The sequence below is a fragment of the Mollisia scopiformis genome, assembly GCF_001500285.1.
Source record: "Mollisia scopiformis unplaced genomic scaffold LY89scaffold_25, whole genome shotgun sequence".
In the NCBI taxonomy this organism is placed as follows: Eukaryota; Fungi; Ascomycota; class Leotiomycetes; order Helotiales; family Mollisiaceae; genus Mollisia; species Mollisia scopiformis.
In genome coordinates, this window is record NW_017263605.1 from 89,851 (window position 1) to 105,547 (window position 15,697).

A 15,697-nucleotide genomic window follows, 5' to 3' on the forward strand; every position below is an offset into this window, starting at 1 on the left:
CTTTCATGGCTGATGAGCGGCCTCCGCTGCTTAGGAAGCTGGATTTGAAAGATTTAGTGGATCATACATGATATCGCAACCTTTCTATTCAGTTTAAATCGATGACGGCGTGATTCTTTCAACTCATAGTTTAAGACCTTAAGACCTCATGCTTTCTTGTAGTAGCCTTCGGCGTCGTAACACCAACTGCTACCAACTGCTTTTGTTTAGGACTCCGCCTTAGTAATCAACCTATCTCGCAATGTTAACTAGAGAAAGAGCGGTGATATGATTCATATGACTTTTCAACCCTGCTTTCCATCTGGGATATCTAGCTTGTGTTAAAAACATGCCTGCCAGGTAAGTACTGAAACTACACTTTAATCACACGAAACAAGGGGCTCGCTTACTTCCATTGGGATTCTCGCTAATGCACCAACCAGCGGTTGAGCATGTAGAAGTCCCCTAATGGCAGATGAGGGATCGGGACGATGAGAACGCGACACTCAAACAAGCACTTTATTTCAGTCAGCGCTGAATCTGCAGCTGGCTTTAAATAGCGTTCAGGGAAGAGTTGATCTCCAGGCACGATGGGTTACAGCAGAGGAGAAAAGTCTGCCGATGAGCAGATCTGAATTACTAAGACGAACTGGTGCAAGTTAGCTTGCAGGATCTGTGCCCTTCTCCCAATACATACAGCGCAATCCTATCCACTAGGGTCTCAGCCAGGAGTCCGCGTTACTATAGTAGTCTAGATTACTCGTATTTAGGGTATCTCAATGCTGTACTTCAATACGTGACACCATATCTCCCCCCAATCTTGCGATCTCTGCCAATATCGCAGCTTTATCAATCACCACCTCATCTGCCTCCCCATCCTCATGTTTGGAAGGTTTCGTAGCGTATGCCAGATTGACCTTGAATTGCCTCGGCGCGGCCTTTTGTGGATTCCACAATCCAGCAATAACATTGCTGCCCACGCCACCATGAAAGAAAACAATGCTGTCCGTATAAAGTTTCTCGAGCTCCTGAAGATATTGCTCCACTGGTTGCAATCCAATCATCTCGATATCAGCCCCTCCCTGAACCTCGAGATTCTTGAATTTGGGTTTACTGTTTTTTCCTGGTTGTGTGCCAGTAAACTTGGGTGAGATATGGACGATAAAGTTGTAGTCGGCCGTTGAGGACGCGAATAGAGCTCTGTGATCCAAATCTCGACCTTTCTCTTTGACTAATTTACAAGCCGAGCGTGCCAACGCTGTCATACGTGCAGCAACCATTTTCGATGGACCACTGTCTGTAAAAGCAGTGCCAGTGATGTCATGATTCGAAGCAGCGATAAGGACAGTTCGATTCATGCTGGGGTCGATCTTTCTCCACGCCTCTAATCGTGTGTTGACCGAATCGACATCTTTGGTTGTCATCGTCCCTGTAAAGTCTACAACCAAAGGTTTCTGTCGCCAGTCCCATCTCGAAATGAACGACAATGTCCTCAAAAAACCAGTCATGGTTGAAGAAGGAGCTCTCCATGGGTATGGGTGCAGGAATGTTCGAGCGACAATGAGCTCGATGAGCTCTTCGCTAACGTGTCTCGATAGCATATGGCGATTGAACCACATCTTCACCAGACGCATCGTTGATGATAGCAATGGGAATCTGGTGCAATGCGTAGATATCGATTGGTTTAGTAGCGGCAGCTGAAGAAAAGTCTTCTTGTACATCGACAGCGCAGAAACAGCATCTTCACGCTCGCGATGATTACTGGATTTATCCTTGATATGCCGTTCGAGAAGAGTCTGCTCGCGGTCGTTATGGATGCGGAGACGGAAGACTGCACCAGAACCACAGATGATGTCAAGGAAAGCGGAATTCTGGAGTTGGTGGTCTTCGTTCTCGAGGCCAACTCGAATGACAACGGTACCGTCGACTTCCTGAAGTAGAGCGCCAATTTTCAGCAGGAAAGCTATCTTTGTTCGCTGAATGGCAACAATATCGTCGGGCCACCGCCCAGATCCTTCAAATTGAATGAGAATGTCGGCTGGCCTAATCATGGGTTGTGTAAAAGTGAAAATTGGCGTCTCGATTGAAGAGTAGCGAAGCTGTGGACTGATAGCGGAAAGTTGTCGCAGCTGCAAAGGTAGTCCTTCGAGATCTTTTATTTGGTTTTGAAGAGTGCTGAATGCTTGCTTTAGCGCCTCGAAATTCTTGCTGCTGGTCCCGCCAGGAAGTAATTTCTCAAACCCTTCACCAACGAATTCTAGACTATTGCTGAATTCTGCACCAAAATGGCAAGTAACCAGGTAAGTCACGATTTCGCGAAACACGGCATGAGCTGAGCCTGGAGACCAAACTAGACTTTCGAGGATGCTTCCATCCTTGAACCGACGTAGTTCCGCCTTTTCACCCCAGAACTTTTGGAACTTTGCCGCCTTCTTCTTTTCTTCCGCAGATGGACCATGATCCACCAGACGATCGATGTTTGCTGGATCAAATACGAATGATATAAGCAATGGTTCTTGCGGTGGTGTGGAGGATGATTTCAAGGACCAAGAGTTCGTACTAGGCAACTGAACATTGACAAGCTTTACCCTATCCATCAAACCTTCGTGCAAGACATCGAACATTCGCATAGCAAATATTCTTTCCTTTGTGGCATGGTCATAGGAATTAGTCTCGACTTGCTTTGGAGTGGAAGAGATGTTAAGTGAGCAGTCGTATCTTTGCAACTGCTGAGAACTCATGATGATGAAAGTAGACTCGAATTGGTCGAAGGTCGCATCATTCAACATCTCTAAGGAGGTCCTAGCTTCGTCTCTTAACAAGGCGTATGACCACGCCGTCATCTTGAAAAGTAAATTTTGTCCTCTGGAACCATCATAAGCCATTGGCAGGTTTGATTTGGCAGTTAGCATATTCTCTATCTCAAAGCAAACCGGCTTGCTTGCCAGGTCGTTAATCGAGAGGTATTGAAGCAGAGCCTTGAACATTTGGTAACTGCTATAGCTTGGAGAGAGGACGCTGTGGCCTTTGGGACCTCCTCCTTTCATCAGCAGCGCTGTGAGAGCTGCCCATTCGAATTGGCCAAATCCACCATCGGAGAGACGACTGCTGAATCCACGTTGGCCAAGCCACACCCTACCGAGAATACAAGCATCTTTGAACCCTGTCGACTGCTTGGCAGCAGCGTGCTGAAGCTTTAGATATGGCTCGATATTACAATCTGACTGAAGAGTGGCGTTGTAGAAAGGGGTCGGTGGCAATAGCGAAGACTGCTCGGAATGGTTGTCTTTAGGTCGTATTGCATTCTTGTCAGGGCGTAATTTCGATTCCGCAAAGGTGCCAGAAGGGACGGCGGGAATGATACGGATGTCGTAGCTTTTGTTGCTCTTCTTGCTATCTATATTAAGTGAGTAGAAATCGAAATAGTAATAACTATTGTCACTCACCTGATTTAGGCTTAACAACCAATATGGGCTGAAGACTGTTGCCATGAAGGTATTCAAATGCTAAGACAAATTCGTCCTCCACTTTCTCCTGAAGGCCAGCAGCAAGACATGCTAGATAATATGCTCTTTTGTAGAAGTATCGATAGTTTAGATAATCCTTCTCTTGGAAAATAGCAGAGGGCATCACCAGCACCATATCGATCGACAATGAACCTTCAGTCTTAACCATGGTCTTGAGAGCATAGCTTCCAACGACATTGATGTTCGAAGGCCGAGAGTACATCAACTTATAAGCGGCGTTCCTATCAGGTTTTGGGTCTGGGAATGGTATGGTGATCTTGTGAGACTTGAGTAGAGACTTGGTAGCTTCGGTTACCTACACAACAAGTCAGTCCAGCTTCTACATGCATGTCATAAATGGAAAAAGCTCACGGAAACAGGATCGCAGTCCTCCACTTCTTCTATGAATGTCTTCAACTTGCGCAACGCCTCGTTCACACCAGTCAATCGCTTTTCGTAGTTTGGTTGTACCTCAGCCAGTAGCTCATCGACCTGCAGCTTGAACAGACTGGATTTGTAGGACCCTCCAGCATACAGTGCAGCATCGTCGATTGCCTGCGAATGCTTCGGTCGTAAAGCTGCTTGTTTCGATTGAGGAATTGCTACCTCGTCCGCAGACTCCTCAGCAGACTGCGCATCGTAGACATTCTCCGACTCATCCTCTTGCGTCAGCTCAGCAGATGGGGTATGACCCAGCTTGCGTCGTTTGGAAGGAAGTTGTGTCATGATTGGACCAGGTAGCAAAAACACATTAAATGCTGGTCTCTGTCATAGAGATCAATCTCTCCAATTCATAACTATGTGTGTTTTTCCAGCCATTAACTTTTTCATCATCGCTAAAAAAAATTAAGCTGCGGGAGCTAATTTTGATAGGCTTATCGCTTATCGATTAACTTTTTCAGCACCTCATCTCCCCGTCCGGAATCGGCTGGCAGACAACCCCCGAGGAAGTCAGTCACACACAAGTGATCATATTCCTCTCAAATTTTTGTTACCACACATCACATAAAATGTCCGTCATTGAATTAGGAGAGTCTATACCGGCGTTAACGCCTCATGTATGTATTCAAATTTATGAGTACCCTATATTTCCTTCCTATACTCAAGTGTGAGTCAATAGCTAATCCCGATTAAAGGCAACAAGTGTGTCTCTTCCAGAATGGCAGGACAACATTGGATACGAGGAGGGCCAAGAGAGGGTTTTGAGCAAGATGGTGACAGGCTATCCAAGGTATGTATTGCTCATTCTCCATGGGTTTTGCCACGCTGAAATGGTCTCGTGATCAAGATTTTTTATTCACAAACTTATTACTGCATTCGCGGATGATATCGTGAAGAAGCATGGCAAGACTGGCCAGCAGGCCATGTTGTTCCCATCGTCAAGGGCCGCGCGGAGATGTGTGAATTTCATGCAATCGAAAGACCAGTCAGGAACTTCCGACCACCTCCAAGTGGTCGACCTCGTGTTAGACAACAGCAGGGCAGATTCGGAGACACTGAAGAAGATTTCCTCCTCGATATCAGCTGTGATCTACAATAGAGATCTGTTCCCTCTTGCGAAGCAGTACTGGCAACATTCTGGAGACGGTGTTTCCAGCCGTCGGGCTTCATTTTGCCATGCTCTCTTCCAAGAAGGAATCCTCGTGGAGCACACTGCACTCCAACCAATCTCGAACATTTTTCAGAAACCTTGCAAAGGCCCCCGAAGATACCAAAGAGCATCCATCGACAAAACGCCGCCAAAAGGAAATAAAGTGGGGGTAGAAAGTTCGGAAAATCATCCCGACTCACCACTCAATGGCTCAACCGAGAGCCGCGAGAGCTCTCAATTCTTGGAAGAGCGATTCGGCCGCAATCTTGATGTTTCGTTTGTCGAGAATGCGAAGTCCGCAATTCGTCGGCGAATTGCTGGTTCGCTCATGGGAGAGGTGGATCTTACAGAAGCACCAAGTCCGAAAATGGACACGAATGTGCGTGGGGTTGTCGGACTTTCTGAAGACGACGTATACTTGTACCCTTGTGGTATGAACTCGATTTTCAACGCTCATCGAATGATGTTGGAAGTCAGAGGCCCTATGAAAAGCATAATGTATGGGTTTCCTTATGTCGACACACTCAAAATTCTAGAGAAATTTGGTCCTGGATGCCTTTTCTATGGTAATGGTTCTTCTGAAGACCTGGACGATCTCGAGAAACGGCTCGAATCTGGCGAGAAGTTCCTGGCCTTATTCTGCGAGTTTCCGGGGAATCCTATGCTCAAATGCCCTGATCTTCAGCGGATTCGGAAGCTGGCTGACAAATATGATTTTGGTGTTGTCGTTGATGAAACAATCGGCAATTTCATCAACGTCCATGTACTCCCGTATGCCGATGTGGTCGTCAGCAGTCTGACCAAGATATTTTCCGGAGAATGCAATGTAATGGGAGGTGGTTCTATACTGAACCCTCGAGGTCGGTACTATCAAGCCTTGAAAAGAGTGGCTTCCTTCGACTACGAAGATAACTATTGGGCAGAAGACGTTATCTTCATGGAACGCAACAGCCGCCATTTCGTGTCTAGGATCGAAAGAATAAACGACAACGCGGAAACAATCTGCAACATCCTTCGAGCACATCCACTTGTGAAGGCTCTGTACTATCCAAAGTTCAATGATTCACGACCGTTCTACGACGCCTGTAGAACACCTAATGGAGGCTACGGTGGTCTTCTTTCCTTCACTTTCCACACGAACGCCCAAGCCGTAGCATTTTATGACCGCTTAGAGACGGCAAAAGGACCAAGTCTAGGCACGAACTTCACCTTGACATCACCTTACGTGATTCTAGCACATTTCCTGGAGTTGGACTGGGCTGCACAATTCGAAGTTCCAGCCGAATTAATTCGAATCAGTGTTGGTCTTGAGGATGCAGACGATCTCAAATCCAGATTCGCTGTTGCTTTGAAGGCTGCTGAGGAGTGCCAATCTCAATAAAGGTTTCTGGAACTAGGCACGGGGCAGGCGGAATCAAATTTGTATGCGGCCGTGAGGAATGCATTAGCTGATAAAGTCTGGGTAAATAGGACTTACTTGATACGTGCTAAAAGTTGTAGAAGTTTATTAAACAACAATGGACAGAGTTTTAAACTTGAGAGAGAAAAGCAGAACGACTAGTGGCTGCATAGATGACCTGATTCTGAATAAGCCAATAGTGATGAAATGGAAGAAGTTCGAGTGGAGGATGCATACTGCCTAGTTCTAATGAATGAAAAGTGAGAGCTGACTCTAGCCTAAGCTTGCGAGTACATGCAATATTCAGAGCAGAATGTGAAGCAAAGTGAGGACGAAGAGAAACGGGAGTCCTGAAGGCGGTAGCTACCCGAATTGGTTAGAAGATTCTGGACTAGCGTAAACCTTAAATCGCGCTCGCGCTTACCTACGCGTCCAAACCAAATAATTCTGTACGACCCGCGTCTCCCTCACTGGATTTCTCAACGAGCCTCATCTTAGACCACAGCTGGCCCGGTCTACCTAGGCAACGTCAAAATGGCTCCGCAAAAGCGACCAAGACGTGAAGACGATGATGATGAGGACATCATCGCAGTGGAAAGTGCGAGCTCGAGCTTGCGACAAGAAGTCGTTAGTGCCTGATTCGTACTATCAACGTACTCGCGAGATACTTTACTGATCAGGTAAATAGAGTCACAAGAAACAACGGCTGTCGGTCAACCACAGTGCCTCGAAATCTCGAAATGCGCGGAACCCGAGTCCGGAAGAATCGAGCGACGAATCCGACGAGGAGCTCCCCGACGCGGACACGAACGATGGGCCGCCTCAAGGAACACAGTACGAAATCTTGCGAGACAACAATTTTCGCCATGTAGCAAACCCGGATCTTGATGATCAGAGAATGACGCAGGTATTTGTTCGCCGGAACAATAACAGGATCGGTGAAAATTCCGCTGCGGACAATTCTATTATCGAAGAAATTACTTGCATCAACTTCATGTGTCACGACAAGTTGCATGTTCAGTTAGGACCACTCATCAACTTTATTGTTGGCCATAATGGTAGTGGAAAGAGTGCGGTCTTGACCGCTATCACTCTATGCTTGGGAGGGAAGGTCGCATCGACAAATCGTGGTTCGAGTCTCAAGAGCATGATCAAGAGTGGAAAGGAACAAGCTGCTCTGATCATCAAAATGAAGAACAAGGGCAACGATGCATATCAACCAGACATGTTTGGCGACTCGATCATCATTGAGCGTCATTTTAATAAGTCAGGGTCCAGCAGTTACAAACTGAAGAATGCCAATGGAAAGCTCATTTCGTCAAAGAAAGGTGATGTCGATGATATTATCGAGTACTATCAACTCCAAGTCGACAATCCCATGAACGTCTTGACTCAGGACGCGGCGAAGTCCTTCATCCAGACCTCAACACCGTCACAGAAATACGTCTTTTTCCACCAAGGCGTTCAGTTAGAGGCACTGGACAATGACTACAAACTCTTGTCAGATACTTGCGATCAGATTGAGACCAAATTGAACGAAGCCAAAGAGGGTATCCTCGAACTCAAGAAAAACGCGGAGGCTGCAGAGGCCAAGTCTGCTGTAGTTCGCCAGCATGAGGGCATGCGACGGAAGTGCAAAGAAATGACAAGAAAGCTTGCTTGGGCACAGGTCTTCGAGATAGAGGAAAAGCTACACCAGAAGGAGAGGGACGTAACAGACCATGAGCAGCAAATCGAAAATTCTCAGCGTAGAATAGAGGAGAAGTCTGAAGAGTTTGAGGTTGCCGATCGGAATTTGGAGCTTGCCACACAAGCACAAGCTTCTCTGCAAGAAGGACTTACGCCACTGAAGGATGAAGAGGAGGTTGCGAAGAATGCCCACGACGATGCAGTGAAGCAAGTGAAAGCATTCGCCGTCAAAACGAAAGAAATGAAGGGCAACCTGCAGGAAGCAGAGAAGAAGGTGAAGGATTACAACGGAAAGATCACGGAGCATGTGCGGCTGTTGGAAGAAGCTAACGGAGGCGCACACGCTCAGAAGCTTACAGAGCTTGCAGAAGCGGAACGAGCTGCTGCAGACGCCCTCGCAGCGGAGAAGCGAAATAAAGAGGAATTGCCTCAACTGGAGAAAAGCCGTTGGAATGCTGTTGAAGCATGCAAGAGCCTTGACAACCCTTTATCGATGAAACGTAGAGAAGTCGAGATCGCCCAGGAGCGCCTACAAAGTTTGAACCGCGATCGAGGCAACGTCATGGCTGGCTTCGATGCAAAGATGCCCAGACTGATTCAGGCGATCAAAAACGATCGTGGCTTCCTCGAGACACCGGTCGGTCCAATGGGTCTTCACATCAAACTAAATAATCCTATCTGGTCGAACCTCCTAGAGTCAACCATGGGTAGCAACCTGACAGGGTTTATAGTCACTAGCAAAGCTGATCAGGTCCGGTTGTCGAATTTGCTAGTAAGTTGGAAGCCCCAAGCTTGACCGCTGTGGAAAAGCCATTTCTTATTGATCCAAGTTGCTGACCATTTTCCTGTAGAGAAAGGAGAGGATGACTTTCTGTCCGATCGTCATTGGCAACCATCATCCGATTGACACAACAGGGAATGAACCCGATGAGCAGGTAAGGGACCCCATCAGCTTCCGTGCTCTATTTATCGGTTGAATACCAAGTCTGATAACTTTACCTAGTTTGAAACAATCTTGCGGGCCTTGGACATCGACAATGATCTTGTAAAGCGCCAGCTAATCATTACTATGGGCATCGACCAGTCAATTTTAGTCAAGCGAAGAGAAGAAGGTTTCAGGGTTATGTATCAAGGACCCAGACCTAGGAACGTTCGGCAATGTTTCTGTTTGCACGATTCAGAGAGAGGTTTCGGACATCGCTTGGGTTTTACTGGGTCTGGAGGTGTCCACCAAGATATCACACCAATCTCACCTCCCAAACACAAACCACGTATGCAGACCGACATTGAAAGCCAAGTTTCTTATCAAAGGGAGACAGTGACAGAACTTGAGTCGCAGTTGAAAGCACTTGAAACCCAAAAACGCCAGCTTCAGACCACTCAACAGAAATGCGAGAGCGCGCTTGGTCGCCATAAGCAAGAATCCAACAAGCTCAAGATTGCTGTACAGCGTGCGGAACAGAGAGTCGACAACTTGAGAGCTGAAGCTGACAGATATCAACCGGAAGATGGTGTGGTTGATGGGCTCAAGGTGAGCTTGGGAGAAGCCGAGCAAGAACTAGCCATTTGTCAAGAAGCATATGGGAATCTCGCGTTGGAAAGAACTACTCTTAATGAAGCTTCGCTTGAGAAAAAGCGCGAGCTCGATGCAGTCAGGGCGAGGGTCACAGAATATGAGTTCTCAATGGAGAAGGCAGACCAGAAAGTCAAGAATCGAGAGCAGGCCCGGAGATTGGTTCTTGGCGAGAAGAACCAAGCAATTCACAACATCGAAGAGCTTCGTGCGTCAAAAGAGATCGCCGTTCGAAAACGGGACGGCTTGGTTGAGCAGGTTGCTAGCTTTGTTGAAGAGGCCAAAAAGATTTGTGCTGAAAGAGTCTATCTTGAACCTGGGGAAACTTATGCGAGTCTCGGTGCTGCATTCGAGAGGCTCAAGGCACGCGTAAAAGAGGCTGCCAAGAGACAAGGCGGCTCAGACGATGAAATTCACAATGCGGCACTGGAGGCAAATCGAATCTATGATGAAGCAAAAGCTAACCGTGGTGAGCTCCTGGGATTACTGGGATTGCTCAAGGAATCCTTCATGAAGCGAATGCAGATGTATTGGCGTTTTCAGAGATACATATCGGCCAGGTCTCGCATCAACTTCAACTATCTTCTCAGCGAGCGGGCATTCCGTGGCAAATTGTTAATCGATCATAAGGCTAAGAAGCTTGATGTACAAGTTGAGCCCGACGAAACAACCAAGAGTAGCAAAGGTCGACAGACTAAAACTCTCTCTGGTGGTGAGAAGTCGTTCTCATCGATCTGTCTGCTTCTCGCGCTCTGGGAGGCAATGGGTGCACCAATGCGTTGCTTGGACGAATTCGACGTTTTCATGGATGATGTCAACCGTGACGTTTCCACGAAATTGATTGTAAGTTATTGACGAAATGATTCCACAACAAGATGACTGACAATCCACAGATTACTGGCGCCCGTCGCTCCGTTGGGCGACAGTTCATCTTGATCTCGCCGAAGGCTCTTGGAGCTGGTGCTGCGGATGGTCCGGATGTTAAAATCATCAAGTGAGTTTACCTCTATGGATCTTTTGTAGCCAGAGCCTATCTAACAATGTGTAGACTTCACGATCCTAGAGAGAGGCAGAGAAGGATAGATGAGATGGTCGAAGAAGATTAGATGGAAATTTGCATGGGAGTATGGCGTTTTGTACTTTTACGTCAGGAGCGGCCTTTTGCGTTGATACCTAGGCTCTGGTGCCACCATTAGGGCATTGCTGCGGGTAGCGATCGTTGGGCTGAAAAGCACATGGTGTGTACATGTTAGATTATGGTTGTAAAATACACTTGCCATTGCAGCTTCCTTCTTCAAACTCGTACACCTTTACTCCTTAACACGTTCAACCCAGCCGAAGCCGTAAACCCGACCCACTGGCTCACACTACCAACAACACCGCCGACAAATTGCACATCTTTGAATCTTCTGTCAAGGAATTCTCTTGTATCGATATAATCAGGCGATTTGTCTGTCGTCATGAAAAGTTCCGTAGCAGCGTATATAGTCGACAACGAAGCCCTCTTCGTGTACCAACTCGTGTCAACTGATATATCGCCTGATAAAAACCATATCTCATCAGATTGAGCCGCCAATTCCTTGAGTGAAGTTGGGACATTCGATGGTTGTGCCATAAGTGCCAACGCCTATTCTTCTCGTCAGCCACAATCCCCAACTAACCATACTCCAGTTGTAGAGAATACCTCCTGCCATCTGTGCACAATCTCCTTGTTCCCCATCAATCTTTCCCACGTCAGTTTCTTGACTTTTGCCCCAATCCCTTCGTCTGCTTCTAGAACCTCTTTCTTCTGGGCGAGCCCCAATCGCTGTGTCAGTAGATGGTAATGTACCAGAGCGAATGGTCCTTGCGGAAATAAATTCGTGGAGGCATCGATATAGCCAGCGTCTTTCGCGCCGAGAGAGAGTGATGTGAGTGTGAAGCCGTGGGACGGGATGTGTGGGAGTGAGGCAGAGAGGATGGTTGATTCGGTGGTCGAGAATGGACCTGGTGGTGGAGGGTGGTCGTAGGAATGGTATGTTCTTGCGAGGAGGTTACCACGGGCGGAGATGGGCCGTAGGCGGCGAAGTATGGTAGATGGTGCTGCCATTGCAGGGCGTGTTGAGAGAAATGAGGTTGATGATGGTTTGATGCCGAGGCGAGGCTGGGATTGACTCGAGGCTGAGAACTTGCAATCGGGTAGGTATTCGAATCGTGTAAATGTCTAAAGTGTTCATGAAGATTTAAAACAAGAAACTCTTGCTGTCACTCGCATCGTAATGGACATTGCCTTCGTTCGACGAATGTTATCTTCATGGTATCATTTCTATCTACCTGCCCTTCAGTTCCTCCCACTGTACTCCTGCCCATTCCTCTATGTATCCCACTCCGGTATTTACACCGTTCTGCTGGCAATCCTTCTCACAGACACCAACAATGATAGTTCCCCACTCCATACCATCAAGACTCATTTCATCCTTTTCCAGCTCCATAATAGCATGAGGCGTCAATTGAACCTCAAAAACTCTGCCAGCGCCACAGTTCCCGCATCGAGGTATCTTGTTTCCATTAATGGAAGTCGTCTTGATTTTCGTATTTTCCTTCCCAGATCCTGCTAAGAGCTTGCCTACTGCATCATTCTTTGAGTACAATAATGGCTGTCCCTTGAACTCGTATCTGATAACTTGTTCCGGATTTTGCGCCAATCTGTCTGCAAAATTTTGGAATGTCTTGTCAATTGTATCCTCGTACACATCCTTATCTTCCCTCTGACTGCCTGATGCTCCGCCTTCATCAAGATCCATAGTATGTGCGGGTACCGGGGTTTCTTCTACTTTGTCTAGTACTTCGTAGTCTGCGTCTGCAAGGTAGTATAATGGATAAGCAGGTGGAAGATCTGACTCTTGTGGCCACGGTTCGGGAGGTGGAGGAGGACCAAAATTCGGGGTATCGTTATTGAGTGAGAGGGCAGAGGCGAATGTTTTCGGAAGGTCGGCAGTCGTAGATGGTGGTTGTGGTGGCTTTGCAGCAAGCTCGTTGGTGGGAAGCCCAGCAGCTTCGAAGGGACTGCCGGAAGTGTTGGAAGGAGAGGAAAATGGATTCGAGAACGCTGCACTGGAACTTGTCGAGAAAGGATTGGCAGATGTTGTAGATGTCGAGGGCTTCGCACCAAACAGTGTCTCCCCGAGATTTATAGCAGGCTTGGAAGATTGTGCTTCACTTGCTCGCTCTGACTTATCAGCCACCTTTCTATCTTTGACAGGCACGTCTGCTATCCTGACACCCCGTAACGCTCGTACGCTGCCATCTTTGCGCCTGCATGTTTTCCTTCTGCAAGTCAAGACATATAACCGTCTCTCATGTCCTGGGAATGACTCTGGCAGATCACCGTTCAGTTGTAGGAGCAAGACCATAAGGTCATTGCACACTTTGCATTTTGCAAGAGCCGATGAAGGAGGGGTAGCGGGGTCAAGCCAAGACTGTGCGCTCTCTTGTCAGTACGATTTTAGAGAAAAAAATCTAAGGACACAAAGGTGGATATGTTATGGGAATGGGCTCGAGAGACTTACAGGCTGTCCTCCAAGATAACTGATAGTATCATCTGAAGCTTCCTTCGAGGCGTAACCAAGGAGAACGTTCGTTTCTGTGTAGTCGTTGTCCTCTCCACCGGATGAATCACTGTCATACGGCGCCATGTTGAGTGCGTGGAGAGCTGATACCGGGAGTATGATAACGACAAGAGACAGCTTCCCATTCACTTGAGTAGTATACTCTACTTGCAGTATTGAGAAAGTTATCGAGGATCTTTCAAAATATTATTTTAAGCGAAGACGAGGCTAGTCTTGCCCGTTTTGGTCTGAACTAGCAACGAGGTTTCAGCCTCGTCAGACGGACTGTGTTCCACACATCACCTCGCGTTGACTGGCAAAGCAAACGTCACAGAATTGATTGTTCAGAATGCCCAGGATATTACGAAACAACACCTTCTACTTGATTTAGCTAGCAAAAGTTGCAAGATCCATTGAAACCGATTATGTTCAATCGATTTGCAGCAAAGCCTGTGGAAAACCCCAAGCCGAGATCAGTGAACTGTCATCCGGTGCCAACGGAGATGATCTTGACATAACAGACTTGAGATGATGCTGCTGCCACTATTGAGATCTATTATTTTGATTCCGTCTTTCCCTTTCCGGTTCCTGTTTTCTCACTAGAAGCCTTTCCACCAGACGCCTTTCCACCAGACGCCTTTCCACCAGACGCCTTTCCACCAGACGCCTTTCCACCAGATGCCTTTCCGCCAGGAGTCTTGCTATCAGAGGTCTTGCCAGCAGGAGTCTTTTCACCTCGAGTTTCTGCACTGGGAGTCTTTCCTTCGAGGGTCTTTCCACTAGGAGCCTTGCCAATAGATGTCTTTCCACCGGGTGTCTTTCCACCAGAACCGCTCTGACCTTTGCTAGTCTCCTTACTAAATGTATGCGCAGCTTTAGGGCGTGGGTTGCCTTTAATTATCCTGGGAGCTTGAGCATATTTAAGTTCGATGAGACTTTTTGCCCAGAGTTCAGCCCACTGTCGACTCCTCCCTGGGTTGAGTTTTAGTAAGCCGTCTCTCGCATCAGCAATTTGCTGCTCCTTGGGCACTTCTTCAGAAGACATTGCTTGCTATTTGTCTTCGACTTGATCCTTTCGTCGTGTCTCCTTTAGCTTATTGGTCTCTGCTGGAGCTTGTCTTAATTGCTGTTGTTGTTGCTGTCTGTTGCTTAAAGTCGTTTTGAATTTCGTAAGTCGAGTCAGGAAGATGAATCTGGAAAGCTGATGTTGGTTGCAGAATGGAGAAGATGCACAGAATGAACAGAACTCTTCTTTTATATCCCATTCTACAGTCAGAAGTGCTTGTAGATTCATAAATAAATGATTCACAATGCACATGTATACCCTGGGAATAGTTTGCCTACGTACTTTTCCATTGTCCCGATGATTGAAAACATCTGTTCTTAAGGCAGGGTATGATAACAGAGAGGAATTCAAGCCAATCACTTCAAGAGATATGCCAACAGAGCTAGATTTTTCTTTCAACTGGTGTGGCCGAGTAGCCAGACAAGCTCTGATACATTTGCCAACATCGTAACATCCTTGTTAATATGTCATGGCTTACCCGATCCCATTCGTCTACCGACCAACCCCTTGAGTGACACCCATACCTCCGTAGACTATGGCTTGCGCAACTCGTACAGCCTGTTGGTGACCAACTCGAGGTTCCGCTTGGATTATCTGCATAGCAAGAGTTCTGACTTGAGGATCAACGAACTCTCCCATTTGTCCTTGGACAAGGTTCAGACCTCCAGCCATGATCGCTTTGGCCAAGCCAAGAGCCTGAGTATCGGTGAGGTGAGGATTTGCAGCCATAATTTGGCAAGCAAGAATGATAACTCGATCTCCATCCCTAGTTGCATTCTCTGTTTGCGTAACGTCGGTCATGATTTTCGTTGTTGAAGGAGAGAGATACTGGGATCAGCCTCTGGACAAACCTTCCTGTCGATTTATGTAACCCGATAGATCTGTTCTAGTCACCGGAAAGAGATGCATGTATATTAACATCATCGGATTATGGTTGGTTATTAGTCACTTTATGAATCATGTTCGATTTAGCGTCCGACACCTCCAAGCTACGTACTTGTGTGCAATTCAAGGCGTCGCCTCACCACGAGCTCTTGTGACTCGCTAACTGATACCCCATCCCCTAGATATGCGGTCTTTCCTCTCCTCGAAGCTACCTCTCTTTCGTCGCATAGCTCGAACCAAAGAATACTGCATAGGAAAGATTAAAGGGGAGAGCAAAGTTTGCAGCTGAATCACCTCTTCAGTCTAGATATTCGCTTTCGACTACTCAAATCACATTTCAAACACCTTGGAGCTAACGCCGGTCAGATTTCATCGTAATAACATCTAGGTATACAATAAACAATCCCTCCCAATCATCACCC

The 15,697-nt window shown here is 47.1% G+C and overlaps 7 protein-coding genes across 7 annotated transcripts; 2 read left to right on the plus strand and 5 right to left on the minus strand.

Annotated features, from left to right (window-relative positions):
* Positions 1-610: 610 nt before the first annotated feature.
* LY89DRAFT_626071 (pre-rRNA processing protein-like protein Utp22) lies at positions 611-4,293 on the minus strand. Its single transcript, XM_018211093.1, has 3 exons — positions 3,858-4,293; positions 3,426-3,801; positions 611-3,376 (listed from the first exon to the last, which is right to left on the minus strand). Exons 1-3 carry the CDS (start codon positions 4,209-4,211, stop codon positions 756-758), a joined length of 3,351 nt encoding a protein of 1,116 aa, XP_018064978.1. The 5' UTR covers positions 4,212-4,293; the 3' UTR covers positions 611-755.
* A 132-nt stretch (positions 4,294-4,425) lies between these two features.
* LY89DRAFT_626074 (cystathionine gamma-synthase-like protein) lies at positions 4,426-6,689 on the plus strand. Its single transcript, XM_018211094.1, has 3 exons — positions 4,426-4,543; positions 4,622-4,716; positions 4,774-6,689. Exons 1-3 carry the CDS (start codon positions 4,496-4,498, stop codon positions 6,455-6,457), a joined length of 1,827 nt encoding a protein of 608 aa, XP_018064979.1. The 5' UTR covers positions 4,426-4,495; the 3' UTR covers positions 6,458-6,689.
* Positions 6,690-7,373: 684 nt separating this feature from the next.
* LY89DRAFT_595663 (putative structural maintenance of chromosomes protein 6) lies at positions 7,374-10,843 on the plus strand (the record flags this gene model as incomplete). The annotated part of the gene is made up of 5 exons (XM_018209875.1): positions 7,374-8,936; positions 9,016-9,099; positions 9,168-10,580; positions 10,631-10,731; positions 10,786-10,843. 5 exons carry the CDS (start codon positions 7,374-7,376, stop codon positions 10,841-10,843), a joined length of 3,219 nt encoding a protein of 1,072 aa, XP_018064980.1.
* A 115-nt stretch (positions 10,844-10,958) lies between these two features.
* On the minus strand, positions 10,959-11,969 carry LY89DRAFT_710449 (ubiquinone biosynthesis protein COQ9). Its single transcript, XM_018217830.1, has 2 exons — positions 11,422-11,969; positions 10,959-11,364 (listed from the first exon to the last, which is right to left on the minus strand). Exons 1-2 carry the CDS (start codon positions 11,824-11,826, stop codon positions 11,032-11,034), a joined length of 738 nt encoding a protein of 245 aa, XP_018064981.1. The 5' UTR covers positions 11,827-11,969; the 3' UTR covers positions 10,959-11,031.
* Positions 11,970-12,035: 66 nt separating this feature from the next.
* LY89DRAFT_710450 (uncharacterized protein) lies at positions 12,036-13,487 on the minus strand. Its single transcript, XM_018217831.1, has 2 exons — positions 13,286-13,487; positions 12,036-13,195 (listed from the first exon to the last, which is right to left on the minus strand). The coding sequence occupies exons 1-2, from the start codon at positions 13,409-13,411 to the stop codon at positions 12,047-12,049; spliced, it is 1,275 nt and encodes a 424-aa protein (XP_018064982.1). The 5' UTR covers positions 13,412-13,487; the 3' UTR covers positions 12,036-12,046.
* Positions 13,488-13,810: 323 nt separating this feature from the next.
* On the minus strand, positions 13,811-14,625 carry LY89DRAFT_247038 (uncharacterized protein). The gene has a single exon (XM_018206156.1). The coding sequence runs from the start codon at positions 14,367-14,369 to the stop codon at positions 13,881-13,883; it is 489 nt and encodes a 162-aa protein (XP_018064983.1). The 5' UTR covers positions 14,370-14,625; the 3' UTR covers positions 13,811-13,880.
* A 257-nt stretch (positions 14,626-14,882) lies between these two features.
* Positions 14,883-15,191, minus strand: LY89DRAFT_739630 (uncharacterized protein; the record flags this gene model as incomplete). The annotated part of the gene is made up of 1 exon (XM_018220487.1): positions 14,883-15,191. The coding sequence occupies one exon, from the start codon at positions 15,189-15,191 to the stop codon at positions 14,883-14,885; it is 309 nt and encodes a 102-aa protein (XP_018064984.1).
* Between the last annotated feature and the right edge of the window lie 506 nt (positions 15,192-15,697).